General features: G+C 40.2%; 1 protein-coding gene and 1 long non-coding RNA gene across 7 annotated transcripts; one reads left to right on the top strand and one right to left on the bottom strand.

Annotated features, from left to right (window-relative positions):
- Nucleotides 1–1,166: 1,166 nt before the first annotated feature.
- On the top strand, nucleotides 1,167–27,165 carry adam23b (ADAM metallopeptidase domain 23b). Of its 6 annotated transcripts, XR_004334160.1 has the most exons (27): nucleotides 1,167–1,503; nucleotides 2,176–2,429; nucleotides 2,825–2,901; nucleotides 7,774–7,837; nucleotides 8,871–8,953; nucleotides 9,090–9,153; nucleotides 10,278–10,350; nucleotides 10,832–10,902; nucleotides 11,090–11,155; nucleotides 11,322–11,390; nucleotides 13,192–13,358; nucleotides 14,071–14,155; nucleotides 14,247–14,334; nucleotides 15,294–15,345; nucleotides 16,558–16,657; nucleotides 16,741–16,812; nucleotides 16,902–16,988; nucleotides 17,076–17,156; nucleotides 17,257–17,307; nucleotides 17,399–17,462; nucleotides 17,583–17,688; nucleotides 18,331–18,450; nucleotides 18,629–18,797; nucleotides 22,074–22,185; nucleotides 22,538–22,628; nucleotides 23,439–23,529; nucleotides 25,353–27,165. XR_004334160.1 is itself a non-coding variant. In XM_032530016.1 (26 exons), the coding sequence occupies exons 1-26, from the start codon at nucleotides 1,428–1,430 to the stop codon at nucleotides 25,396–25,398; spliced, it is 2,388 nt and encodes a 795-aa protein (XP_032385907.1). In that variant the 5' UTR covers nucleotides 1,167–1,427; the 3' UTR covers nucleotides 25,399–27,165. The 6 variants fall into 6 exon arrangements, 5 of the variants coding, with proteins under 5 accessions (XP_032385907.1, XP_032385906.1, XP_032385908.1 ...); XM_032530016.1 differs by lacking the exon at nucleotides 23,439–23,529; XM_032530015.1 differs by lacking the exon at nucleotides 22,538–22,628.
- LOC116698217 (uncharacterized) lies at nucleotides 21,399–21,691 on the bottom strand. Its single transcript, XR_004334161.1, has 2 exons — nucleotides 21,582–21,691; nucleotides 21,399–21,523 (listed from the first exon to the last, which is right to left on the bottom strand). It is a non-coding gene; the product is annotated as an uncharacterized LOC116698217 (long non-coding RNA).

Consider the following 27,165-nt stretch of genomic DNA (forward strand, 5'->3'; position numbering starts at 1 on the left):
GACAATGATCAAAAGCTCGAATTGTACAATACAGGCCTTTTTCACGACAGACATTTTGACATGTCACCGTAAAAAAAGCACACGTGTAAATAATAAAATTAAATATGGCTGAATTCCATTTAGTTGCTTCAGTTTCAGTTTTGCATGCTGGCTCATTGGCACATAACTTGGATACTCTTGGACAGAACAGAGCCATCGTTGTTTTTTTAAGTCAAATCTTTGCTTTTCTTGATATTGATATTGCCTGATCCATCCCTCTCTATAATTGTTATTGTATATTTCTTGTAAATTCTATTGTATTGTTATACTATATACTTAACGGCATTTTTATTTTATTTTTATTTTTAATATTTCTTACTGTCTACTGTTTTTATTCTTTATATGTTAAGTGAGTTGTACTTTGAGACCATGAGCTGCTTTCTGACCCGAGGGATTTTTGCTGTTCCTAGAACATAACGTTTCTAGAACCATTTATTTCTCGTGTCCCCACTGGACCAATTTGGGGATTAAGTTCCTCCTTACAGTTCCTGTAACTCTTTCAGCTCCTATTTCAGGGCAAGGTCTTTTCCCTTTTCCAAATAGTGACCTAGTCACTCCCCCACAGCACGCCATCTGTAAAAGCCATGTTGTCTGTGTTAGCAAAACATACTTGAACTACTTGACTACGTAAATTACTACAAGAATGGATGGAATGCTGAACTCTGAATAGTGGAGTTATGCGGATGTGCCATGTACAAATATGTTGGAATATTTTACATTGTGTTGCTAAAATCTGAATTATCTCAATATTATAGTATGTATAATTGTTTTCTGCCACAGACAACTGAACCATAACCACGACATTTACAGAAGTAGCCAAAATTTTAAATATCCTAAAACATATCCATTTATTAGCCTATGTATTACAACAATAACCAAAGCAAGCCACAACATTTAGTTTTGTTTTGTCAATGTTTGTTTGTTGTTTTATCATGTGATTTTTTTTCCACATAATCATAACAAAACATAAGATACCTCATGTGTGTACTCATCATTGACACAGTAAGAGAGGTTCATTTCCTGTTTTGTAATCCTAGCGCCATGATGCCTTTAAGGTCACCTGTGTACGAGCTTCCTGGTGTCCATGAGGGAGGGGAGGGAAGGGAGGGGAGGGAGGACATGTTTTTGCTCACCGAGGAGGAGTCTGCCGGTTGACTTCTAGTGGCTGCCTAGCCACCGCCTTCTTTCCGCTCCCCCCTCCCTCCCTCCCTCTTTTCCTCATCTCCTCCTCCTTCTCAGCCGCTACTGCAGCAGCAGCCCGGCGCCTCCTGGATCCATGAAGAAAGCCCACCTGCTCGGCATGTCCTCCGCCACGATGGGCCACAAGCTATACAGGCTACTGCGTTGATCTGTTGATATTGAGATATTTCAATTATCAAATATGAATCATGCATTTGATATTTCTGGCCACTTTGCTCGTCAGCATCCTTTCGCCTTGGCTTCATCTATCACTAGCGTCATCCGGTATGTATTGCAATAGCCTGCTAGCTTTTTATTTGTCACTTTCATCAAATTAAACACAACTTTCACTGTGATACGCTAAAATAATATCGGACAATGTACTGCAGGTGCACATCATCTCGTGCCCCCCCTCCCCTCCAAAAAACAGATATTTGATTTATTATGCGGCGTCTACAGCGTAATGGTGCATGAGGCAGACTACAGCATCCCAGCATCTTTTGTTGAGCTTAAAAAAATAGTGCTCTTATTTATGAGTAACATATTTTAATTAACACTCGCTGGGACTTTTTTAACTTCAAGTGCATGATGTTATCTGCTATTGTTGTCTAAGGCTATTTGGATTAATATTGCATAATGCTCACTGCAATCATCTGTATGATGCAGCGTCTTCACTTTGGCAATAAGCATATCAAAAGTACCTTTCACTGAAATAAAGCTCTTTATATTATGTATTCTAAATCAGTCATATGTGGTTGTCAGTATACGACCGCATGTAACCAACCTTACTGAATCATTAGAATCACAATGAAGCCACGGCCACTTGCCTCAGTGTTATCAATGTGTTTTTATAAACGAAGGATGACAGCTGGCTGTGTGTGTGTGTGTGTGTGTGTGTGTGTGTGTGTGTGTGTGTGTGTGTGTGTGTGTGTGTGTGTATATATATGTGTATGTCAGGTTTTTCATGTCTGTGCGGTGGGAAATGTCTTGCAGTTTCTCAAGGAGTAGAGGACAAGGTTGAGAGGGACGCAGTGTCAGCCCTCCTGAAGCAACAGGCAACTGCAGCACCTGCTACAGACAACACAACACACCATGCAGTAGAGCATGTGATCACCTACCCCTCGCGGTTGATCTACTACCTAAACGAGGACTCAGAGAGTACCTACCATGACCTGGACACCCGGATCAAGAACCAAGCCACAGAGGGGCAGGTAAGCCAGCATTGAGGAGGGACGGGTGTGGGAGACTGATGCTGGGATGTGGGGATAAATTATTTCCTAGAAATAGCAAGCTGTGCACGCTGTGTGGTCAAGGTTTCAAAGTTTCAAATCCAGATTATGGCTCGTATTAAACCTTAACCCTGTCTTAAATGTAGTTTTACTGCACAGAGTTAGACAAAACAAAGACACCCATCACACGCAGCACATTATTATTATTATGCGTTTAAGAACTGCATTACCGTCTGCCATTTATTTGACACATCTATTATTTGTTCACTGTGCTGTAGATGATGTTGAAGGTGGACTCTTGAGGATATTTTATTCATAGATTGCTATAATCTTATATTTTGCATCATCTGAAGTGATGACTCTTTTGTCCCTTAAAGGCAGTCCACCTCGCCCAAGCCAGTTTCCAGTTAGAGGCATTTGGCTCCAGATTTGCTCTGGATCTGGCATTGAACACGTAAGTCCTTATCCCATCTAACTACAGTGATTTAAAACGATTGGTTTTAGAGCTAGTCAGATGCTGTGCTCATTAAAGGAGAATTTCAGATGTTGATCTCTAAGCGGTTACAGGGGTCTACTTTTTGTGTTAACTTTTCGGTCAGACTAAAAATGAGATTGGAAAAAATTATTAATTCTCCAAAATCTCTACAACGGAGGTGGCAACTGCAATGTTGGCCCAACTCATAGAGTCACAATATCTACATTTACAGGAAATACACCAGGTTGTAATAAGCCAGAATTTCCCTTTAATCACAAAAAAACTTCTAGACTTGTCACTTCCAGTGAACTTGATTTTTCTGTCTTTAACAAAAGTGACTGCCGTCAAGGTCACGTTGACAGTAATGTGGCGATGGATGTTTAACGACAAGCTGTGTAAACCTTCCTGCCACAAAAGATTCACATTGACAGTCTCTATATGGTCTCTAAATGGTCTCTATATGAATATTAGAAAAATACAGCATACTGTACAAAACATTATGGAGCATCAAAAGCGCTGATTTAGTTTTTTTTTCACAATCAGGGTTTTTGCTGGCTCAGAATGGGCTATTGGGGGGAGGTGGGGCACAGCAGTTAGCATCGGTCTGCGTACACTAAAGACAACAAGTCTGTGTTACCTTTTTGACAGAAATCTATGCATTTTCATGTTATTTCTGACAATTTGAAAAACAAATATGTATATTATGCTTGAGTGAATGAAACCCAAGTTAACAAAATTGGTTAAAAAAATGATATTAATATTTAAATAAATTCAAATCATATTTGTTTATGTTCTGCTTCAATGTTGTTTGGTAAATTGCACTTATAGACATTTAGAGAGTATTTGAATTTCCATTTTTATTCTCAATTCTTCAAATCATTTTGTTGCTGGGGATTTTGCTTTGGGACCGTCTAAAACCTCTTTGGGGGCAGCCAAAAATTACTCTGAGCAGGAAAAACCCTGATAATGCAGGGCTGTTTAGTTGTACTTATTAAGATATAGGCCTAAGGTAAACTAAGGGTGCACTTTGTACTTTGTAGGAAAAGTTTAACAAGAATGTAATTAAAACAATGATTGGATTGGAGAAAGACACGAAAAAACATGCTCATACATCCAACATAATATCCTTAAAACATCCTAAAGTAGTTGATTATTAAAAGATCAACAAAGTCTGGCATCAAAATGACCAGAAACAGCTGATACTGACTTTAAGCAAAAAATATGTGTCATAGCTAAAATTAAATTGCCAACACTTGTGATTCCCGTCTGTAGATGACTGTTGTTTGTAAATGATATGTACTAATATATGTCAGATCTGTGATTAATGCAGCGTCTATTGACGATAACGTAATCAGGGAAACTGTAATTGAACAGGTCAGTGCGCTACTTTCCAGAATCCTAGTTTCCAAAGTGCTAAATGCAGTCTTATATTAGCTGCCAGGCTACAGACATACTGAAAAGGATTTGGAAAACCAAAATCTCTATTTTTCCTAAGGTTTAATTGTTTACATGAACATCAGCAGGGAGACAGTTACTCTGTGATCACTGTGCCATTTGGAGACACGAGGCCCCGGACACTCAATGATATTGATTTACTGCCTTCACAAAGTAGCCGGTCTACATGTGTGAAGGCTTAATGTGCATGTGTACAAGGACTTTAAAATGCTGATTGAATTCCAAGTCCTTTAATGTGATTTAAAGGTAGATTCTGTAATACAATATTTTCATTTTAGTGAGTGCTGTTGTTGTTAGATGTTAACACTCACACATTTGGATTTTTAGTCTATGTGCTGGTATTCAGTGTCTGGTTACTTTAAAGCATAGTTTCATCACCTTAGCAAAAGAAACAATTATGGAAAGCTTTACCACATTGGTTCAGGACATTTGTATTTGCTTTAAAAGCCGTAGACACATTGTAATAAAGTGAAACTACTCTGGATGCTCTGCTGTCTTTGTAGAGGTTTGAGCAACATTTCAATAATGATGTAAAAACCTACAAAGTGCAGATTTTAACAGCTATCTGCATAGCGTGTCTTATTGTGTAACTGTACAAAGTTAGATAATATAATTTTTTATAAAATATAATTTGCTATTAAGCTCTATGTTGTTAGGAGACCACAAATCTTGAAGACTTAATGCTGATGTATCGTTCTGTATATGTATTGTTAAAGGGTAACTACCATTTTTTTCAACCTGGACCTTATTTTGTATGTTTTGGGGTCTAAGTGACCAACACTCTTCAAAATTAGTCCAGTATTAAGCAAGATTGCGGCAGTTGGCAGCTTCGAAACAATCTACAATGTAAGTCAATATGGCAATTGTCCAGCTTGTATTTACCTTCACAAAAGTGCTCTTTTTGCCACTGCCATATTCTAAGTGTCTGACGACATTATGGAAAGGATTTCTGGGGAGGTCGACCTTTCTGTTAAAGAGTAAGAACTTTTTAAACATAAAAACATCCACAAAATTGTGTCCGCTATACCCACCGACTCCTTGTAAATAAATTACAGCATTGCAAAATACACTTCATTCAAAATCTACAGAAACTACATAAATCGATTAAAAAAAAGCTGTTTTTGGTCATTTTTCCACTTTTCTAACCATCACAACGTTAGTTTTGGTTGAAATAAACCAAAGTTTACTGATTTACATGTGAAAATGTGTTGGCTCTATTACACGCTTTTTTTTAGGTCTAGTGAGCTGTTTCTGGTTTAACCGAAAGGTTTTTAAAGAGGTTTTAAAGGTCTATCTCTAAAGGGATTCTTTCCATAAGGTTGCCAGACACTTATATATTAATTATATTAATATTAATCTGAGCCTGTCAGTGGCACTTATCGAGCAATTTTGTGTAGGTAAATACAAGCTGGACAACTGACCCATTAACTTGCCGCTGCCGACTGCTGCGATCTTCCTTAATGCTGGACTAAGGTCAAAGAGTGTTGTTCCCATCAGTCACTTGGACACAAAAAACATAGGAAAATAGGGTCCAGGTTGAAAAAAACTGTAGTTACCTTTTAAGTAGCAAAGGGACAGATACATGATGAAGTGAACTTGTCCTGTCATTCCCAGCTCAAACAATCAGGCATCATGTTGGGAAGATGTCGTCTGTACCATTATCAGACATTCAGCCACCACCACATAATACAGCAGCGGCTCTTCACCGCAGCAGACTTGAAAGTGTGACCTTGATTCCCAGCTGTTTGCTTGTACTGTAGGTTATCTGTGAGACACATGAGCTAACTTCAGTGTGTGCCTTTTTTGTGTGAGAACAGGGGTTTGAATTCTGCTTGGTGTTGTAGCTGCGACAGTACTGATCTAAATATAGATAGGTCTGCAACCTGCCCATGGCTGCTACTTTATCTGCTCACCTCTTACTGTACCTCGGACTGCAAACCAAGGAAGCATTTTTTTTGCCACTGAATAGTTGATATTTCAGTTGATATAAAGCACATATTAATAAAATTAAAATTTGAATGAGAAGAAAAGTGAAAAGGTTTAGTGCTGCTTCTTCAGAGCATATCCATTTATTTAGACTTATTACTTCCATTTGTTAGAGGTATGAACAGTAATGACAAGTGTCACTAATGGATTCAGCGCTGCTTTTGATCTGGCGCCCAGATGTAAGAACTAAAAACCTGCAGTTCTTTTTTGTCCCCCCTCTCTTCCTCGCCTCTCTTCGCTGCTGCTGCATTGTAGCACTCAGTCTCCTGAGAACTGAGAGACCTCAGGGCAGGACTCCCTTCTCATGGCCTCAACACACTTTCACAGCTCTCACAGACATTTCAAACACACGCATCGATACACTTAGTCTCTTTATACTTCCATGCTCTGCAGTGCTGCCCACACACACACACACTCACACACACTTATACAAACACGATTACACTCTTAGTTTGGCCCACTGTCCTAGCCCTGCCTCATCTGTCACGCTATTATTAGCACCTCACTCAGGAATCTCTAACAGACGCCGCTCATTCTCGACTCTCCTCTCATAATAGTGCACTTCCTGCTAAAATGCTGCTGAGCATCACTCAAAAATGTCACACTGCTGGTGTTACAGAACTAGATCCAGCACTTCCATCTTTTTTCTTTTTTCTTTTCTGCTGCTACGTCACTACATGTCCACAGAGAGGAGGATGTTTTTTTTTTTATTTGCAAGGTTTCTCGAGGAAAAAAAGAAAAACGCCATTGTGGCAGAAATGGTAGTCTCTTGAAGTCAGCTGTCAGCTAACAGATTGAGTGTGTGAAATGGTGAGGAACGCTGACTCAAGTAGCTGGAACTGCCCGGGAGGACTGTTGTGTTCAAGGTGAAGCCAAGGCCTCGCAATCATTTATCGCATTAGGCTTCACTTGCAGCTTTCAGACAATGTTACTTGTTTCTGTTCCTGTTGTGTGCGCTGTTACTCAACCAGTGATCTAATTTTGGGAGATTTGAGGAAGAACCATCTTCTGTACATGCACTTGTGTAAATGTAGTTTCACAATGCTTGTTTAAGATCCTCTGTTTCACTTAGATAACTCAAGGGCCACTTTTCAAAATGTGTGAGCAACTGTGCATCCTGTTATGAAAGTGTATATTGGGTTAAATGTGACATTATTTTTCCTGACAAGTAACATTTAACATATCCGCCGCACTTTTAAGATACCATGGGAGTGTTTGTGCATGCTAATCCAGGCAGAGTAGTGATGAGTGTTCTTGTTTAAATGCCAACCAAAGCACTACTCACTGCTGTTTGAAAACCACAATATGTGAGTCAGAGAAAGCTAAGGCAGGCAGACTCTTCTGTGTTTTTTATTGTCACTGCATCACATCCGTCCACTCTAACCTTAACTGCAATCTCTGTTTTTACAGTGACTTGCTATCTTCAGATTATGTTGAGATCCACTATCAGGCGGGCAAACCTGTTCTGTCAAAGGTAATGTCTTTTCTAGATGTGGCTGAAATGTTACAGTGAACGTCTTCCTTGTTTTAGTGAATCTGTGTTCTGAGTTTCCTTCAGGTGCTGTTTTTATTTAGTACAGACACAAACATTGTCTGTGAAGAAAAAGGCAGAACTATAATATTGGTCTCAACTTTAGGAAATAGGCCTTGCAACCGAAGACAGGAAGAGATGTGAGGGTTGATTTCCTCAAAATCAGTTTGCTTGTCACCTTTTAACGTCAAAACTTATACAAATTGGTAATCAAATTAACTTTCACGAGTCATCCATATAACTGCAGTTACATCCAGGACGTATTCTTAAGAAAAAGAACAAAATGTTCGATGGATGGATGAATGGATGGATAGATGGATGGATAGGTAGATTAAAATATGAAAGTACATGCTTTTCATGGAACAGAAGGAAAGGAGATAGAGGGGGGAGAAAACAGGTTAGGAACGTGAGCTAGTTGCTGCTGCTGCTGCTGCTGCTGCTGATTCAGGCACTGGGTTGGGCTGGGCATACTGTAGCTGAATCAGCAGGGTTTTGCTCTCCTGCAGCCTCCTGCTGGAGCTCTGGTCACGTGACAAGGGAGAGAAAGCCTTCTGCAGTATCAGTGCAGCGTGGGATGGGTGAAGTGAGAGAAAGACAAGGAGAGAGAGAGAGAGAGAGAGAGAGAGAGAGTGGGGGTAAATGTCCTCTGCTCACCCTGGATCTGACAGCTGAGTCAGAGATAGTGCCAGGATCCACCTTCCACCTTGTTATAACTTCACATCTTCACAAGCAAAGCCCCCCCGCAGAAATGCATTGCAAATGTACTAAACCTGGCATCTGTGAGACAAGCTGTTACCTCCTCTGAGAGGTTAAAAATTTCAAACACATGATAATTAAGTAAAAAATACGACACATCACAATCTGAGATATCATCTCTCAATGTATGCGCAGTTATGTGTGGTGTGCTGCAAGTAATGCTGCTTTATGGCTGGGGTTTGCTGTGATGCTGCATCAGCACCGTGTCTTCTTCCCTCAGGGCGGTGAGCACTGTTACTACCACGGCCAGGTGAGAGGGAACGATAACTCCCACGTGGCCTTATCTACCTGCAACGGGCTGCAGTAAGTGAACAGCAGAGTTGTGTGTAATCCTCGCCGTGTTCAGAATATTTCTGGATACACTCATCTCTGCTCCTCAACTCCTAATGACTCAGTATCGACTGCCTTCTCTCTCTTTTCTACTCTCTCTGCCCGGCAGTGGGATGTTTGACGATGGAGTCTATGTGTATCTAATTGAGCCCTTACAACAGACTCATTCAATCGTAAGTTCTTCCTGTCGCAGAGAACTATAATATGTATTGCGTAAAGGTTTTGACCCACTCATCTCCACGTCTCACACACACCACCCTTTTAAAATGCTGAGGATATTCTAATCACTCCAAGGACATTCCCTTTTTAAAGGAGGGAGACAATGAAGCAATGTCTAGCCATTGAAAACAGTCTATGTGTCCAGGAAAGTAATTGAATACGTTAGTTTATATACTCAATTTGGACATTGTAAGGTTAATAGGTTTTAAACATTCAACATTGTTTTGTTTTTTTCATTAGTGTTAGTAGTACGGCTGGAAAATATGGCTGAAATCAATAACTGGATAATAATAGGGATATTTATGATTTCAGTATGCATCATGATATGAAACATTTCTGTAAAATCACATCAAACTGATGTCCAAAGCAGTGCACTGTAATGCGTTACATGACAGTAAACTCTTATTTGTCCAACATCATTTGATCATATCATCACAATACTAGTCTGCTAAAAGTCTTTAAAGTTATAGTTTGGCATTTTGGGAAATAGGCTTGTTTGCTTTCTTGCATAGAGTTACATGAGAAGATAGATAACACTCATAGCTATAGGATAAATATGAAACTACTGCCAGCGGACAGGTATTTTAACTTAATAACTTAGACTGAAAGTAAGTGGAAAAAGCTAGCCTGCCTACCAGCTTCCAAATTAACGCGGTATATCTTGTTTGTTTATTCTGTTCAAAAAACAAAGTTTAAAAACAACAATTTTCCATTTTATGAGGTTGTTCTTTTTGGACTATTTCTTGGCCAAGAGCAGTGACTTCCTGGAGTCCTGTCATTGCTGTGAGGTTACCAGGCAACTAGTAGGATGTCACTTCGCCAGGCCAAGAAATAACCTCAAGTCAATAACCTCCTGTAAAATCACAAGATTTATATGGATTTATTGAATGAGATACACTTGTTACTTCTTGTTAATTAATGAGCTTCAGAACTACTGTTGGATTTTGTTCAGACAGAGCCAGGCTAGCTGTTTTCCCCTGTTTCCATTCTATATGCTTAGCTAAACTAACCTTCTGCTGGCTGTAGCTTCATATTCAGTAGACAAATAATCTGTAAACACTTTGCCTCACTCCTGCAGGATACAGCTGCAAGGCCTCACAAACTAAGAAGAACAGCCTCCTTTCAGTGGAACAATGATTCAGAGGAACAGAGTAAGTGTTTCCACCACTGCCATTCATCATCTTACACAACTTTGCCATCAGTCCTCCACCTCTGACCATCCCCACACACCTCTTGACCCTGACATGGCCTTCCCCGTATGTGTTTTCACCACAAAACACACTAGTATGGTGGCAAGTAGAGCTTCCACCGCTTGTTGTCATAGAGCTTTTAGAGAACACAATTGCAATGGCTGTTACAGCCTAACATTTTATAATATATAGTTTGGATTGGTGAGAAAGTGAAAACACCAAAGGAATAAACTGGAATGAATTTGACAATTTTAATGTCTCTACTGTAGTCTAGACAGCACATTCATTGTTATTTAACACAGTACTTAATGGGAAATTTAGGGAAATTCCATTTTTGGGGGCGGAAAAAAAAAAATCTCTTGGGCTTAACCTCCGGAAAGAGGCAAACCCAGTTGTAAATATGTGAGTTGAAGTGTCACTGTTTCCTTGTGTGTGTTTGAAGTTGACGACGAGGAGCGGCTCTTCTCGGAGCTGGATGACTTCTCCTGGCTGAAGAGCAGGAGAAAGCGAGCAGTAAGTCTATGATCTCACGTCTCTGAAGTAATGCTAGAACCTTAGTTCATCCACCCTTAAATTGTCATACAATGACTATAACAACATTGCAGTTGAGAACATGGTCAAAGTCTAACTTGTGGTCATAATGGAACTATAAAGACAACACTCCACTCCTGATGATTGCTGGTGTGTTTTTATGTTACAGATGCCTCGCAGTGTATTTGAGGAGATGAAGTATTTGGAAATTATGATTGTCAGTGACCACAGTATGGTATGTAGCTGATTGTGTTTCTCAGATTTAAAAAAAAAAACACTCATCTATATTTAAGATCTTTTTCCCACAAGAGGGAACAGTGAATAAAGCACATTATATTGAGTGAGCACCATAAAATCACTGCAGCTTATTTATCTTTGTTGTTCTTTCTTTGTGCCTGCAGTTTAGACGACACAAGACCAAGCAGCACACAAGGAATTTTGCCAAGTCAGTGGTGAATGTTGTTGATGCTGTGAGTAAATCTTTAGTTACCCTGTGTATGTTTTGTATAGATCCATTTCAGAATTTACATACACACAATTATTTATTTTTTATTCGCCACTCTAGCCGCGTGGCTCTAGGAGTGGCAATGTCAGTCAATCCACCACTTTGGATTGCCATGACTTTTTATACAGACATTCATGGTCCCCAGAGGGTGTATCCCAGTGACTTTGGTGATCCTCTGACCTTTACTATAGCCACCAGTAGGTCAGTTGTTTCACTTGTCCTGTAAAATATCTCTACATCTACCAACCTTTGGTAAAGACATACATTTTCCCCAAAGCATTAACCCTTAATGACTTTTCCTCTAGCGCCACTTGCAGCAACAATAAGACACCATTTGAGTTTGTTTTTGTTTTTTAGTGCTAACTAGCAAATGTTACCATGCTCTCATAATAAACTAAGATGGTAAACATAGTAAACATAATAGCGTGTTGGCATTGTTATTAATGAGCATGTTAGGATGCCGACATTAACATCTTGCTCAAAGCTCCACTGTAGTCATACATACAACACATTGACTTAAAAATACTACTCTGTAATAACACTGTTACAAGTAGAACTCCTACATATCTGCCAACTGCCAACATTTACTGAAAAGCATTAAAGTAAAAATACTCATTGGGCAGAATGGTCCCGTTCAGAGAGTTATATTATTATATATATATCATATCATTAAAATATTACTGATGCTTTACAACACTTTACTAACACTTAAGTAGCATTTTAATGTTGAAGCTGGTGTAGGTGGAGCATATCTGTATATACTGTTGGATAGTTAATTGTATAGTGCAATGTCATATTTAAAAATTATTCACATGTTTTGTTTGTAAAATCTTTGTAAAGTAACTCTGGGTGTCACATAAATGTAGTAAAGTAAAAAGTAAAACAGAAGTAGTAGAAATTTAAAGAAGCATTACATTGAAATATTCAAGTAAAAGTACGTCAAAATTGTACTTAAGTACAGTGCTTGACTTCTTACTTTCAGCTAATGCAGCCTCACACAGCCGTACGCATCGCTGTAGACGCTTAGATTTGTTTCTTGTTGTTTGGTGACAGCAAAATATAACATTTGACTCATGATAATGTGGCCTATATATCTTGCATACAGTACAACAAATTGGCATAGAGACAGTGGTAGCTGCCAAATATGTCTTTACAGTGTGCACCCGTTGATATATTAGCACAGCTGAGTCTATATCCACGGCATTCCACTTCCGGGACTGGTCTGGATGTCACTCTTTACGGCCGAATATTTGTTAGCTTCAGCTTTCTTTGTGGATAAATGAATTTTAAACGCTGGTCAATTTTACGAGGACTATGGTTAACTACTACTCAAGATGATTGTGATTGGTTTAAACAAATGCCAATAAATCAGAGCAGTATGCTGTGTGTGCTAGCCAAACCCTCCTTCACAGCGCTGTGGAGGAAGGTCTGGCAGTGCGAGACTAGTACAGCTGAAGACCTCATGTGTCATGATGGAGTACATCTCTCTAATCCCAGAGTTGGACCCCTAGATGTCTTAATGTTAGTCTTTATTGCGTTGTGCTGGTGTTTGCTCTGTGTCCTCATCATGTGCATTAACACTTCCCTGTTCCTCCTTTTCCTCAGTGTGCTGCATCCCCTCATCTGTCCTCCTCAGACAGTACAGATCCAAATTCACACCCAGTGTTGTTCTCCCCTCCCTGTGCTGTTACTGCTGTTCTCTCTCTGCCTCTCGCTCTCTCTGCCTTTCTTTATTCCTCCCCATTCACTGCATGCTTCAATGGCAGATCTTCAAAGAGCAGCTACATACACGAGTGGTGCTCGTTGCTGTGGAGATCTGGACGGACAAGGATCAGATCCCCATCAGTGTGAGGCCGCTGGAGATGCTGCGGGATTTCTCCAAGTACCGGCAGCAGAACATCAAGCACCATGCTGACGCTGTGCACCTCTTCTCGTAAGTTAAAATGTATTTAAACTAAAGGTGTTTCCTTCACCCTTTGGTGCATCTTCTTTATTAATATAGAATAGAATAGAATGCCTTTATTGTCATTATGTCAATATGGATTTTCAGCCAATATTAAGCTTTATTTGCAATATTGAGGTAATAGTTTGAATTTCCAGCATGTTCTTGCTTTTTTAAAATGTTATTTAAAAAAAATATAATAAAACTGATAAACGTAAACTTACTGTAGAACACTTTTCCTACCAGGTGCCATTGTTTTATCATTGTTGTATTTTATGTTTTTTGTATTCCGTACTGTGTAATCATGGCTGGGAGTCAATACAAATATGAACCTGAATCTGAAACCACTTCTGAGACCCAAAGGGCCCTGTCTTGCACCCGGCGCAGCGCGCCGCTAAGCCCGATGCAAGTGTCTTTGCTATTTTAAAACCAGTCCACGTTGTTTAAATAGCAAACGCATCTGCGCCGATCTTTGCGTCCATGGCCGTGCTGGTTTCACAGGGAGGTGTGTTCAGGTGAATTCTTGGCGTATTGCTATCTTGAAAGAAAGTGATCGTGCCATTGATCAACAAAAACCTGGTCTAAAGTCAGTAACGCAGTATTTCATTGAATTTTAACAGCGCATTGGTAAAATGCGTCTAGGTTTGTGCACAGCGCGAGTTGTTGTTCATGTCTGTCTCTTTGTCTTCCATCATTCTTGTAGAAATGCAACCTTCCACTACCGCAGGAGCAGTGCAGCATACTTTGGAGGCATGTGTTCTGTGAGCCGAGGAGTAGGGGTCAATGAGGTCAGATTTGCTGTGTCTAACACTGAGCATCACCCTGTATTACAGAGACTGACTGCAGGTGAATAATCCCTGGTCTCTGCTGTGTCCACAGTATGGAAACAGCTTGTCCATGGCAGGGTCTCTATCCCAGAGCCTGGCTCAGAACCTGGGCATCCAGTGGGACCCAGCATCCAAGAGAAGTATACATGAAAAACACGTTCTTATCTCACAGCTAATTTAAGTAAATTTAGGGAGGGTAGGCTATTCAGAGTCAAAATCACAGCGTTCAGATCATTCAAATCCCCAAAAATATATTTTTCCTCACCGCTAGTATCTAGCTTGCATATGGTTTTCATTTTATTTTACGTTATTTTGGACAAAAATATCAAATTAGTGTAATGTAATTTGCTGAGGTTTTGCTATACCATGCACTTAGGCTGTTCCTTTCCCCCCTGTTTTTCATGTTTTGTAGAAAATAGTTCTCAATAAAACTTCCCACAGAGAAGTCTGTGGTTGGACCTGATAAATCAGAGACATGGTGGTTACAAAGGCATTTTGGGGTTTCATCATTTGAAATTAGCAACCCTTCATTGCATTAACATGTTAGCATATTTCCTAAAACTGCTACCGGCGTAGCTAAGTAGTATATGTTGTTGTATTGTGTTGTATCTTAGAGGTATGTTAACGGACTGAATGTAAGACAGTCTTCATCTTTTTTGTCATCTTACATTTGAAGCAGGACATGGTGCCTATAAAATAAAAAAAATGCCTTCTGACTGGACCAAACTGTCTTGTCAACTCTTATCTGTGCCAGAATTGACAGGGAGATGCACTGATTGTTTTGGAAAAAGTGGTCCAAAAGTAGACTTTCAGTCAGGCTGGAGAAGGATGAATTATGCCATTTGTTTTAAGATCACAGTACTTAGTGAAGCTCAACCATCAGAGAGATTATTTTTATGGACCCAAAACTGTCTGAGCTTGAGAAATTATTGTTTTTCTGTCAGTGGAAAATAGAATTATTCAGCTGAAAGCTTTGGAAATCAGGTGCTAGAATAACCAATTTAATACTGATTCTCTTTGAGATGAAAAAGCAGAATACAATCATTGTATTTAAATACTTGTTACTTTCTTGTCCTCTCTTTCCTTTTTTTTTTTGCAGAGGAATGCGGTTGTGTTGACCCATGGCCTGGCTGCATTATGGAGGACACTGGGTAATGTCCGATAAATATGCCTGAGACACACACACACACACACACACACACACACACACACCACACACACACACACACACACACACGATAAATGAATGCAGAATTGGTAGATACATGTTCTGTTTTGACCTTACTGATAATTTAAAATGTCGCCAGTCAAGCCTTTTGTTTTTTTGTGTAACACATTTTTAACCGAAGATTCAGTCAGTTAAAGAATATACTACTCAGGGAGCCTATTTGCATCTGGTAGATACAGACTGCATGTTAATATTAGGTATAAATGGGGTCAGTATGCTTTTATCAACTACTGTTATTTGAAAAGGTTGACAAAGGGGCACAGCAACATTAAATACTCAAAAGAGCACCAGTAACTCCCTAAACCAAAACATCCCTGCACATTAAGGCATGTCATTGCTGCTTTTTGTTTAATTATAGCAATTATTTTTTCTGTTCACACATAGGTGTGTTTTTCTCTGCTTCCAATTTGTTTTTTTATTACCTGGGATTTGCCAAATTGAGGACAAGCTTACACTGCATCTACAATTCAAGATAGCAGTTTTGTAACATAAATGAACCAAGATGTTAATTTGACATACTTTTAATAGACTTTAGAGTGATCCATGCTTTGACCTTGTTCTCATTGTATTCTGACAGTATATTCACAGGGTATCTGCAGGTCTTAAAACATCCTAAAAAGCATTGTATTTTGTTTCTTTAGAAGGTATTCAAAGGACTCAAATTTAATTTACAAAGGTCTCAATTATGTTGGCTTTCCTGTCATAGGCAGTTCGTTCTAAAATGTTTTTGACTGTCAGGAGATGTAAAAGTAAAATTGTGATTGTTTTGAACAGTGTGAACACTACAAACACTGCGACTACCATTAGCTGCGTCACCAAAATAAATTCAGTGTGAAGAATTTGAGAACATATACAGTAAACATTAATAGATATCAGTAACAGTAGTCTGCAATGAATAGCTAAATAAAGATAAGCTGTGTGTGTTGTTTGTTGGTGTGTGTGTGTGTGTGTGTGTGTGTGTGTGTGTGTGTGTGTGGTGTGTGTGTGTGTGTGTGTGCGTGTGTGCGAGAGATGCTTTAATGTCTTCCTTATGGTGGCAAAACCGACGCATGGCCCCCAACAACATTTTTAACCATCTTCAGTGATTGACACTTACAGTTCTTTCTAATTTTCACTTGGTTTTCTGTTTCTCCAGAGTCCAACACCCACGGAGATTTTCCAAATGCAGCATCTCAGACTACAAGGAGTTCCTTTTAAAAGGTGGAGGCTCGTGTCTGTTTAACAGGCCAACCAAGGTTAGACACTCACAACTCTGCTCCAACTGTCATGGATCACACGTATGCTCCATCCTTTACACTCTCCTGTCTTCTTCTGTTAGCTGTTCGAGGCAACAGAATGCGGTAATGGATTTGTGGAAGTGGGAGAGGAGTGTGACTGCGGAGCAAGAGCAGTGAGTTTCTTTTACTTCAGAATGTCAAATTTGTTTGTGGTCGTCTGTTTGCTCAGAAGAATGAAGCTCTTCCCACTATTTAATTCCAGGAGTGCTACAAGGAATGCTGCAAGAAGTGTTCCCTCGCCAATGGGGCGCACTGCAGTGATGGCCCGTGCTGCAATAACACATGTCTGGTATGAGTTTGTTTTTTTCTCAAAGTTTTACAAGATAAAATATTTATTTATACCTCTGACTTTTATCTTCTTTCCTCTTCCTGCCAGTTTTATCCACGAGGCTACAGTTGCCGCTATGCTGTGAATGACTGTGATATCTCAGAGACTTGCTCTGGGGACTCTGGACAGGTGTTCTTGTGTTGCACTGTTACATTTTTTGGGGCTTTCAAATTGCATGTTTAAGATAATGTTCATGGTTATGAAGTCTAATGTTTGTCACTGTTTGCAGTGCCCTCCCAATCTTCATAAACAAGATGGTTACCTCTGCCAGGTAAACCAGGTAAGCAGACTAATGACATTAAAAAAATGAGCAGTCATGCATCAGAATAGCAGCTGACTGAGAATATATTTACTATCTTGTCTGTCTGAAGGGCCGCTGCTACAACGGAGAGTGCAAGACCAGAGAAAACCAGTGTAAATACATCTGGGGGTCAAGTAAGATTAATATTCCTTTTAGCTCACATTAGCTTGTATTAGTGGAGTGTCTGAGTATTGTCATACAGAGACTTGCTGTGGTCAGTGCTGGGCAGTTCACGCCTCTTCTCTTTCCCTCAGAGGCTGGAGGTTCTGAGAAGTTCTGCTATGAGAAGCTGAACACAGAGGGGACAGAGAAAGGCAACTGTGGAAAGGATGGAGACAAATGGATCCAGTGTAGCAAACAGTGAGTTTCAAAGGAAGGCAAATCAAATTAACTATGGTATTTCTTATACATGTCAGCATGACAGTACTTTATATTTCTACATAGAAGCAGGGCTTTGGTTTTATTATTTCTTTTATTACTGACAACAAAGGATACTTGTGTTGTTTTGAAGCCAACCAATAGAACACAACAGAGGGCACATAGTTTACAGGAACTTTGTCCCTAAAAGAATTTGCAAGCCCAGCCCATGTACTTGCTTTTGGAGCTTTTCTGTTTTAATTTGTAGTATTGTGTTTTGGCAGCAAGAATACATCCATGTTGCAAACCAGGGCCACAGTTCAACATAAGAATGCTTTCCACAACTAAAAACAAATTGAATTGCTTACTGTGAGGGGACTGTTGATTAACTGTCAATTTATCTATAGAGCACATTTAAAAATGCTTTAAATAATTAAAACAAAATTAAATGGGAAGTAATTGTAACAGAATAAATCAATCTGCTAGTTATAGTAAATATAGAGGGCTCAAAAGCAGTTGTTAAAAGACAGGTGTTAAGACAGGATTTGAAAGTAATGATAGATGAAAGAAAACCTGACAAGTCAAAAGGTATATACGAAGTTGACGATTGGCGTCTGTACAGACTTCTCTCTGTTGTGTTTTCAGTGATGTGTTCTGCGGTTACCTTTTGTGTTCCAACATCGGCCGCAACCCACGAGTCGGAATGATGAAAGGAGATATAACCCCAAGCTCCTTCAACCATCAAGGCAGAGTGGTAGACTGCAGGTAAACACATGTGTACTATATAACAAGACCTGTTCATGTCCTGGAAACTACAGTCTGCTGTCACGTGTTTATCACTTTTGGTTCCATTTTCCATGTATGAGTTTTTGCTCCCTCCGCCTCACCTCCCCTCCTTTCTTATCTTTCTCCCCCTTTCCCTTTCTTCTCCCTGTCCTCACAGTGGTGGCCATGTCCTTTTGGATGATGACACTGATTTAGGCTACGTGGAGGATGGGACTCCCTGTGGGCCGTCAATGATGTGCCTTGATCGCAAGTGTCTGCCCATCCAGTCACTCAACATGAGCACCTGCCCTAGTGGACCTAATGGACAGGTGTGCTCTGCCCATGGGGTGAGTCCTGGAGCAAACTTACCCACAATTTATGCTATATCTCTATTTCTTTGTGGTCTATCCAGGCTTAATGGAATTTGTTACACAGACATCACTTAAATAGGCTGTTCAATAAATGATAGTCAGGACCTTTATTGAGACATCAAAATAAACTGGACAAATGCAACCCACTCAATGTAACTGTTTTTTGTTGTTGTTGTGTCCAGTGAGACATATGCACCAGCACCCTGGCACAGACACGTTTACATGAAATGCAGCCACAAATAATATATATAATAATATTAGAAATACACTTTTTTAGTATTCTACCTTTCATTATCAAATGTAGCTCAACGTGTTTCATGTAAATTGTTTTAAAAAGTAAACTAAGCTAATGTAAAATTAAAGGAAGGCTACAATTTGCTTAAAAACAAGATTTAGAAGGTACTGTAAGGCTGAATCCCATTTCTCCATCTTACCCCTACCCCTTGGCCCTTACCCCTACCCCTTGGCCCTTGAAACCAAGGGGTAAATGGTAGGGGTGAAAACATACCCCTATGAAATGGGACACCACTTGGTGACATCATCATGCAGTATTGATCACAAACCTCCAAGATGCCGTCTCTGTTTGTTGATTGTGTGGGTTTGGACAACAGTGTCATATGGATTTAAATATTTATATATTTTAGGTTCACTTTGGTAGTGCAGAGGCAGATGTTCTTATCTGTGTAGTACTTAGGTCTGTTTGCAATACATATGTGTATACACATGTATCATGTATACATACATATACACCATGTATACATGGTGTGTATTTATCTGTTTCAGTTATCACCGTTTTGAATGTCATTGATGTTCACAAAAACATTTTGTTGACAAAAATCTGTCTTTATTGGTGATAAATTGAACATAACCAGCAAAAACGTTACATAAAATGATGTTACAGAACCATTGTCAACTATTAGAACCATAACTAACATGTCGCACACATAAAAAGGCTTCAAATGTGTAAAACAAAAAAATACAAACAAGACCACAAACAAACAAATTAACTACAGCTGTTCTGATATTCCAGACCAGTCTGAAGCCTGTTGGCCACATCATCAGTGTCCCATATCAAAACCAACAACAATATACAAGTGCATGAACAATGAACAGGAATTAATTACAAATGATTACAATAATACAGTACCAATGCAATAATGAATGGGTACAACATGAACACAGGATTTAGGAAACGTCTGCGTTTTCAGCCCCAAAGTGGACCAGCTGCTGTCTCCTCCTGTGTCCTCCTGTGTGATACAGGGCGGTATATGTGAAGCACGTAGCGATGTATCGTAGACCGTTAATATTAATATATATATAGCTATACAATCTATGCGATGTATACAGTCCATTCAAGGCAGAAATATGTGGGACTGTTCAACGTTAGCGTTAGCAGTAAGCGTTAGTGTTAGCATTGCAAGCTAGCGATTTCAATCTCTGGATGATTAGACTTCTATTTTACAGTATATGAGTACTGTGTACATTGTCTGTACATGCAGAGGTCTAATCAAGCGACACAAGGGAAAACACCTGTGTGGTTAGAATTTACTGAAGCTGCATGTCATATATGTGCAGGCTACTCTATAGTTGTTGTCTCTGGTATGAATGGTCCATTTGTATTATTGTTAACTGTTGGTGCATTTAATGCTTCAGAGGCGTTATTAGCTACACCTGTTTGACAAGTCAAAATGTCCTCTGTGAGAAAGGTCTGTTACTTCTTTAGGCCTTTTTCACAGGAGACACAGTCAGGTGTAAATAATAGAATTAACGATGGCTGAATTCCATTTTGTTGCGTCAGTTTTGGGGTCTTGATATGGTGCATGCTGGCTCACTGTCATGACTTACCAGGACACTTATAGAACAGACTCATATTAATGTTATAAGTAGCACCTGTGCTACAACTATCACATGTCATAATGTCTGCTGTAAGAACGGCTTTTTGGGTTTCAGCACACTGTGGTTCATCCAGACGTTGTTGTGTAATTCAGTCAATTTGATTCAGTTCTATTCAATTCAATTTTATTTATAATATCAAATCATAACAAGATTTATGTTTACAGATAGATTAGGTCTAGACCACACTTTATAATTTACGAAGACCCAACCATTCTAGTAATTCCCCCAAGAGCAAGCATTTAGTGAAACAGTGGCAAGGAAAATTTCCCTTCTACGAAGGAACCTTGGATAGACCCAAGATCTTGGTAGGCGGTGTCTGACGATGCCGGTTGGGGGTGTGACAAACAGTGGCAGGAGGACACGCTGTTGGATGCTGTCCTCCTCTCCAACTCTTTCTTCAATGCCTAAGGAATCTATCTCTTTCTCTCCCTGACCCTGTCTTTCTGCTTGAGCAGCACCGGTTGAAGCCAAGCCTGAAAATATTGTAAACATATTAAAAACATAACCAATTACACTGGTCGGACTATTCAGCTCTGTTTCAGACTGATTCCTCCGGTTCTAGTCCTCATCCTTAACACATGCTTTTTTCAGTCTCGGTGAATAGTTTTCATTCTGGATTGAAGCAACAAACATTCAGTGTAACAGTAAAATAATGACATGACATTATTTATAATAATTTCATTTGATTCACAGCTGCTACATAGTGTTTTGACCTCAACCACCCAACTGCATTTTACCGCAAACTTGCAACTAGTTAACTTTCTAAAGCAGGGGCAATCGCTTGTTTGCTAAGGGTTGGGTCTGGACTCCAACATTAACACACTGACAACATTGTATATAGAATATGAAATTATTTTATAGCACTTTTTAATGTGTGATTGTGTAAAGGTGTTCACGAGATACCAACCTTTCATGAACCTGTGAATTTTGCCAGCCGTCTTCCTTCGTTTTCATGGAGACAGATGCTGTGTGCATGGAGATGGGGGGCTGTGTGTGTGTGTGTGTGTGTGTGTGTGTGTGTGTGTGTGTGTGTGTGTGTGTGTGTGTGTGTGTGTGTGTCTGTGGTGTGTGTGTGTGTGTGTGTGTGTGTGTGTGTGTGTGTGTGTGTGTGTGTGTGTGTGTGTTTGCAATAAGTGGCGGCCGGTGTTGGTTGTGTGGCGGACTGCCACAAATTAGTCTATGTTTGGGAAACACTGTTAATTTTATTTACCTTTTACACCGTAGTAAGTGTCTATGTGGGAGCTTATGTTAACTGGATGAGCAATGGTTCCCAAAAAGTACCAGTGTGTCAGCACCTTTATTTAAAGCTCTTCCTTTCCCCTCCTCACCTAATCTATTTCTGTCTGATCTGTACAGGTGTGCAACAATGAAGCCACATGCACCTGCGACACCACCTGGGCGGGGACAGACTGTAGCATGCCTGACCCACCTAAAGAGCCTGAGGCCACTCAGGACGAAGGACCCAAGGGTCGGTTTCCACCTCTTTCAACCTCTGCCGTCTGATAAAATGAATAACACACGCTTAGATTTACTGATTTAATCTAGCCAAGATTCACGCGGATTTACTGTGTTTTTCTTCTTCAATATCGCAATGTCATTCTCAGTCACACTGTTAGATCGTGTAAAATGGCGACTGAAGGAGAATATAAAAGCTGTGTTACACTTGTTTAGCTTCAGAAAATGAACGGGACGGGGGTGGTGGTAAAGGGGGTGGGAAGCGTCACAGAGGGAACCGTGTCACTTCATCCATGACTCTGAAGCAGACGCCTGCTGTTTGTTTTTGACAGGGTGGTAATAATGCTCCTTTTCCCTCTGCACAGTGAGCGTGGCCACTAACAGGCTGATAGGGGCAGTAGCAGGGACCATTCTGGCCCTGGGGGTGATTTTTGGAGGCACAGGGTGGGGAATAGAGTAAGCATCTTTAACCCTTTCACAGCTCTTCCTCTCATAGTGGTGCCTCAGTGTGCGGGCGGTCTCGTGAGCCGGCCTGAGCCCGTGTGTGCGTCCCGGTGGCTTTGTGTTTTCTTGTGTGTTGGTGATGACCATATAGTTGTTATGTGATTGAATGTTTTCAGTGTTGTGTGATTGATTGATGGATTCCCTTTCCTCCTCCTCCTTCCCCCCTCTCCTGCCTCTACCTGTTGTTCCCCATTACTACAAGCCTCTTTCTTCATATTCCCTCATCTTCTTCTTGTCCCTTTTCTCTATCTTATTCTTAGTCTTTATGTGGTTGCTCCTGTGATCCTCTCCTTTCTGGGGCATGTGGGGCATTTAAATGGAAAAAAAGAAGAAGTGTCCAGTTAGTCACCTGGCTTGTCAGTCAGTGGTAGGCTGTGTGGTGACTGGGACCCTTAAAAACATTTTCTACTGCTCATACTGCAGATCACATATACATATCACCTGTCAATCTCTGCTTAAACCTTTATAGTGATGGATACCCAGGGTCTAGTCTTCTGCACAACCTTCACAGACAAACCATTAATAATCACTACCTTAACTGACACCAGATACATAAAACATCCCAGGGCCTCTACTTCATTATCTTCTGTTACACACTAAAGGGGGCATGCAAAATACATTCTCAGATTCAGTCATTTTACTGTAACAGTACTTATGGTTATGTTTTCTGTTTCATGTGAAATCTTCATTGTATAGTTACATGTTATTTATACAGTAAGTGAGTATAGAAACTCATGTCTTTTTCCCCATAATCCTTTACAGGTCCTAGTGCCACCAATCTAATAATAGGCTCCATCGCCGGAGCCATCCTTGTGGCTGCCATAGTGCTGGGGGGGACTGGATGGGGCTTTAAGTAAGCAACACGCTGCATGCCTCTCCTGCTGTAACTCTAGCATCCCTGCTGCTTCTAGACACCAGGGTTTGAGCTCCTGCTACAGAATATGGACCCCAGGGTGGACAATACACGTACACATATGTTCACCTTTATCCAGTGTTCTGTCCTGATTGTTATAGGAGAGGATGTGGATAGATGTGCGAATGGTGATTTGGAGAGACATTGGGCTCCATGTGGGGGTTTGATCTGTAGCAGAACCTCAAACTGATTGGACGGGCAGAGCTCGATTCCTGACATGCATGTTCGATCCTAATAACAGTGGGAAAAGAATACTTTTAATAACCCCCCCCCCCAAAAAAAAAGCTTGTGTATGCTTCTACTGATAAAATGTCTTCTCTGAAATCCAAAGACAGGCCTCTATTATATCTCTTGGAATGCAGGAAATGTACTTTATTGTACACTAGATTTTTAAAGTCCAATCTACCACTGATTAGCCTGCTGTCTTGAGCAACAGGGGTGTTACACATCTTAATTTAAATAGGCCTAAGAGACAACTCAGAAATACATTCCTTCAGGCACCAAAGCATGCCAGGTCGCAAAGCATCATGGTTGTCACCAAAACAAAAAAAGGATGAAAGAAAACTGAATAAGAAACATTTCTGCATGTTGACTTGTTGATTTGGAGGAGGTCAGTTCATTGCACAAAGGCCGAGGCAAACCCAGAGTGATTTGGTCCAAGGTTGTCATGAGAGAGAGAGAGAGAGGCCAGGACCCTTTTTGTTGGCCGCAGCCTTTGTGCCATGGCTGGCCACACCCACCTAAGATGACCAGGCTCCGCCCTAGAGCAGAACAGAACTCTTGGACCCCGCCCACACAAGCTGCCATTGCTGCCTGCTTCACAGACCTGGTAGAGAAATGGTACATTGCACTGCATGAACCACGCACAACAATAGTGCCACCTTCAACTGGCCTACTATTGGAACATGTGCATGACAGAGTGATAGGAGCCCCACAACAAGCCACAGTACGGGGAGGTTATGCATCACTCCTGTTGTCATCTTTGTTGTTATCCCACTGTTGTGGTAGTAGTTATTGTTGTTGCTGCTGCTGCTGTCTGTTGTTTATGTGGTTGTCTCCTCTTTTCCTCCTTCTATAGAATATATTTTATGTTAGCTATTTCTTCCCAGATGTTTTTTTTGTTGAGTGGAACTAATGTCTTTCCCATCCAAACTGGTAATGAGACATGTCTCCTAAACTTCTTTACCTTGTAAACTAACGTTGCACGCACAAGCCAGTTGGCAGTTGTCTGTGAGAGGGCAACAGAGGACATTTATATTCATGGATCTTCAAAATTTATTTATTAGGTCATTTCAATGTAGGCTATATTTTTCTTTTGCTCAATAAACTGGGTGAAGGTTTTCATTTAGGTCATTGCTTCTAACTTAAGTTAAATAAAAAAAAATATATTAGTATTGTGTATAAGAAAGTAATTTTACCATACTGTTAAATTATCATGAATTGGGATGTACAGGTTTGTGAATATAAATATTTCTGATTGCCTCTATGCAGTCAAGGCCAAACTGGCTCAATGTGGACCAGCCTTTCCTCACTTCAATGTCTTCAGCATTATGATCTTGAAGTCCTTAAATAATAATACAACCATAGAGATTATTTTTATTTCCCACTCTTGGATATACCAAAAAGAATTGTGTGTGTTGTTTACTTGTGAGTCTACTATTGTAAACTGAAGCAATGAGTGTGGATGCTTGGCCAGGTTGCACTAGCTGTGTTATATACGTGATATAGCACACACTAACTCCTGTTTCTTGTCTCCATATAAGAAATGTGAAGAAACGGCGATACGACCCCAACGCCTCAGCCATTTGACCCAGGGAGAGATGGCAATTGACAGACAGACTCCTCCAAGGCTTCCTTAGTTGGCTACCTGACAGCTGGACTGCACTTATTGCTGCTGATCTTTGGCATTAGATATACTTGAAAAAGACATAGTGGACATTTTAACAAATTCCATTGTAGTGACTTTAGAAATGCAGCCTTTTCAACTCCACCTCACCCATGTAACAACCCCCCCCCCTTTGATCTCTAGAGTGACAGAGCTCCTCTTCCATCCTTTAGTGCCAGTGCACAGGCGTTCAGGCGGAATCCACACCACTTTCTCACCTGGCATGATTATCTGCACAAACGTGTGCTGCTTGCTGGCCCCTGGCATGAAGAGCCTTCTCTGCAGGGCTCTGCATGGCTACAAAAGCTATGAATATACCACACAAAAAACATACAAAGAGAAAAGAAAAAAAAACGGATCATCTAATGCAGGAGAGAGACCTTGTTAAAAACCCAACCCAGTGGGAAGCCAGTTAAAGCTCCTATAGCTCACGTTTTAGGTGCTGTAGATGATTAAAGAGGCTGCAGGTGAGGACCCATAAGGGCAGTGCAGACCACATAGTGAATGCACACTCCCAAAATTGTACATAAATAAGGAGTTCAGGTTTGGAATTAACAGCATATTTTACGAGGACATCAATTGCTTTTGTTTTTTATCCTAGCATGTTGTATAGCGGGTGTTTTTGGCAATGTTATTGAAAAGAATTGGAGATTTGGGCCAAAATTGTAATCGCACTCTGCACAGCCTCCTGTGATTGTTTGGGCGGAGGTCAAAGGTTAGATTGAGTGGACAAAGTAGCCGTGGTTGTTGAAGAGAAGCATGTCAGTTCTAGAAGGATTCAGACTATGTCAGATTAATGTCACAAGTATCTTCTACAGTGACTCAAAAGCCAAAGAATCAATCACCTGAACATATGGATGTTGTTACACACAGAGCACTTTCCCCTCTGTCTGCAGCCAGTGGTGCCTCACCTACTGCTGAAGGCATAAAGTCTGTCCATACAGGCGCTCACCTGTCCAGCAAGGTCTTACGTAACAGTCCTCAATAACACCCACTATACTGGCTTACAATTTTTGCTCTCATAAACTCTTAGTAGAAATCAACTTCAGCTCAACTGGTAACGCTGCATGCAATCACTATAGTGGGCTTATAATTCTATATGGGAGTCCCCAAAATCTGCAAGAAAAATGTGCTACAAAAGCTAGGTGCATGTAAACAAAAAAAACATTTAACTTTTATTTACTATGCAAAGAGAGATATTGCACAAACATATGGGGAACAATGATACCAATGTAGACATGGATTTACAAAACCATTCTGCTAATCAGCTAATCTTTTGTATTTGGCCACTCCACGTCTCATTTCACTTTGCTTTAACATACTCCAACTATGAATGGACAAATAGAAAAAAAGATAATTATTAATATTGCTGATGAAAAACAAGAGAGCAACCTTTTACATTTGTGGAACTGAAAATCATTTTTGTGTGTTTTTCATCCGGTCTGATGTTTTTAATCTCACACATGCACACACACGTACACAAACACACTGTATGGTGCCTGTACATATTGAGGCCTGAACAGTTTCCTTGTGCAGGGCTATTATTTTCAGTCCAGCTGATAGTTGGTGTGTTCCAGGTGCTGCCATAGCACTGGCATCGTTGTAATCCTCCATGTTATTCATCATCTGGTGTCCCTCTCTCACAGCATCATGTACAGTTGGACCGATGAATAAACTACTGACAAATTTTA

Source organism: Etheostoma spectabile, chromosome 11, assembly GCF_008692095.1.
Source record: "Etheostoma spectabile isolate EspeVRDwgs_2016 chromosome 11, UIUC_Espe_1.0, whole genome shotgun sequence".
Classification (NCBI taxonomy): Eukaryota; Metazoa; Chordata; class Actinopteri; order Perciformes; family Percidae; genus Etheostoma; species Etheostoma spectabile.

Bases quoted from the DNA above. Each gene is read 5' to 3' on its own strand.
- adam23b (XM_032530016.1), top strand. From the start codon at position 1,428: ATGCATTTGATATTTCTGGCCACTTTGCTCGTCAGCATCCTTTCGCCT. The intron at 10,351-10,831 runs GTAAGTGTTTCC...GTGTGTTTGAAG, and splicing joins CAATGATTCAGAGGAACAGA to TTGACGACGAGGAGCGGCTC. The intron at 17,308-17,398 runs GTAAGCAGACTA...GTCTGTCTGAAG, and splicing joins ACCTCTGCCAGGTAAACCAG to GGCCGCTGCTACAACGGAGA.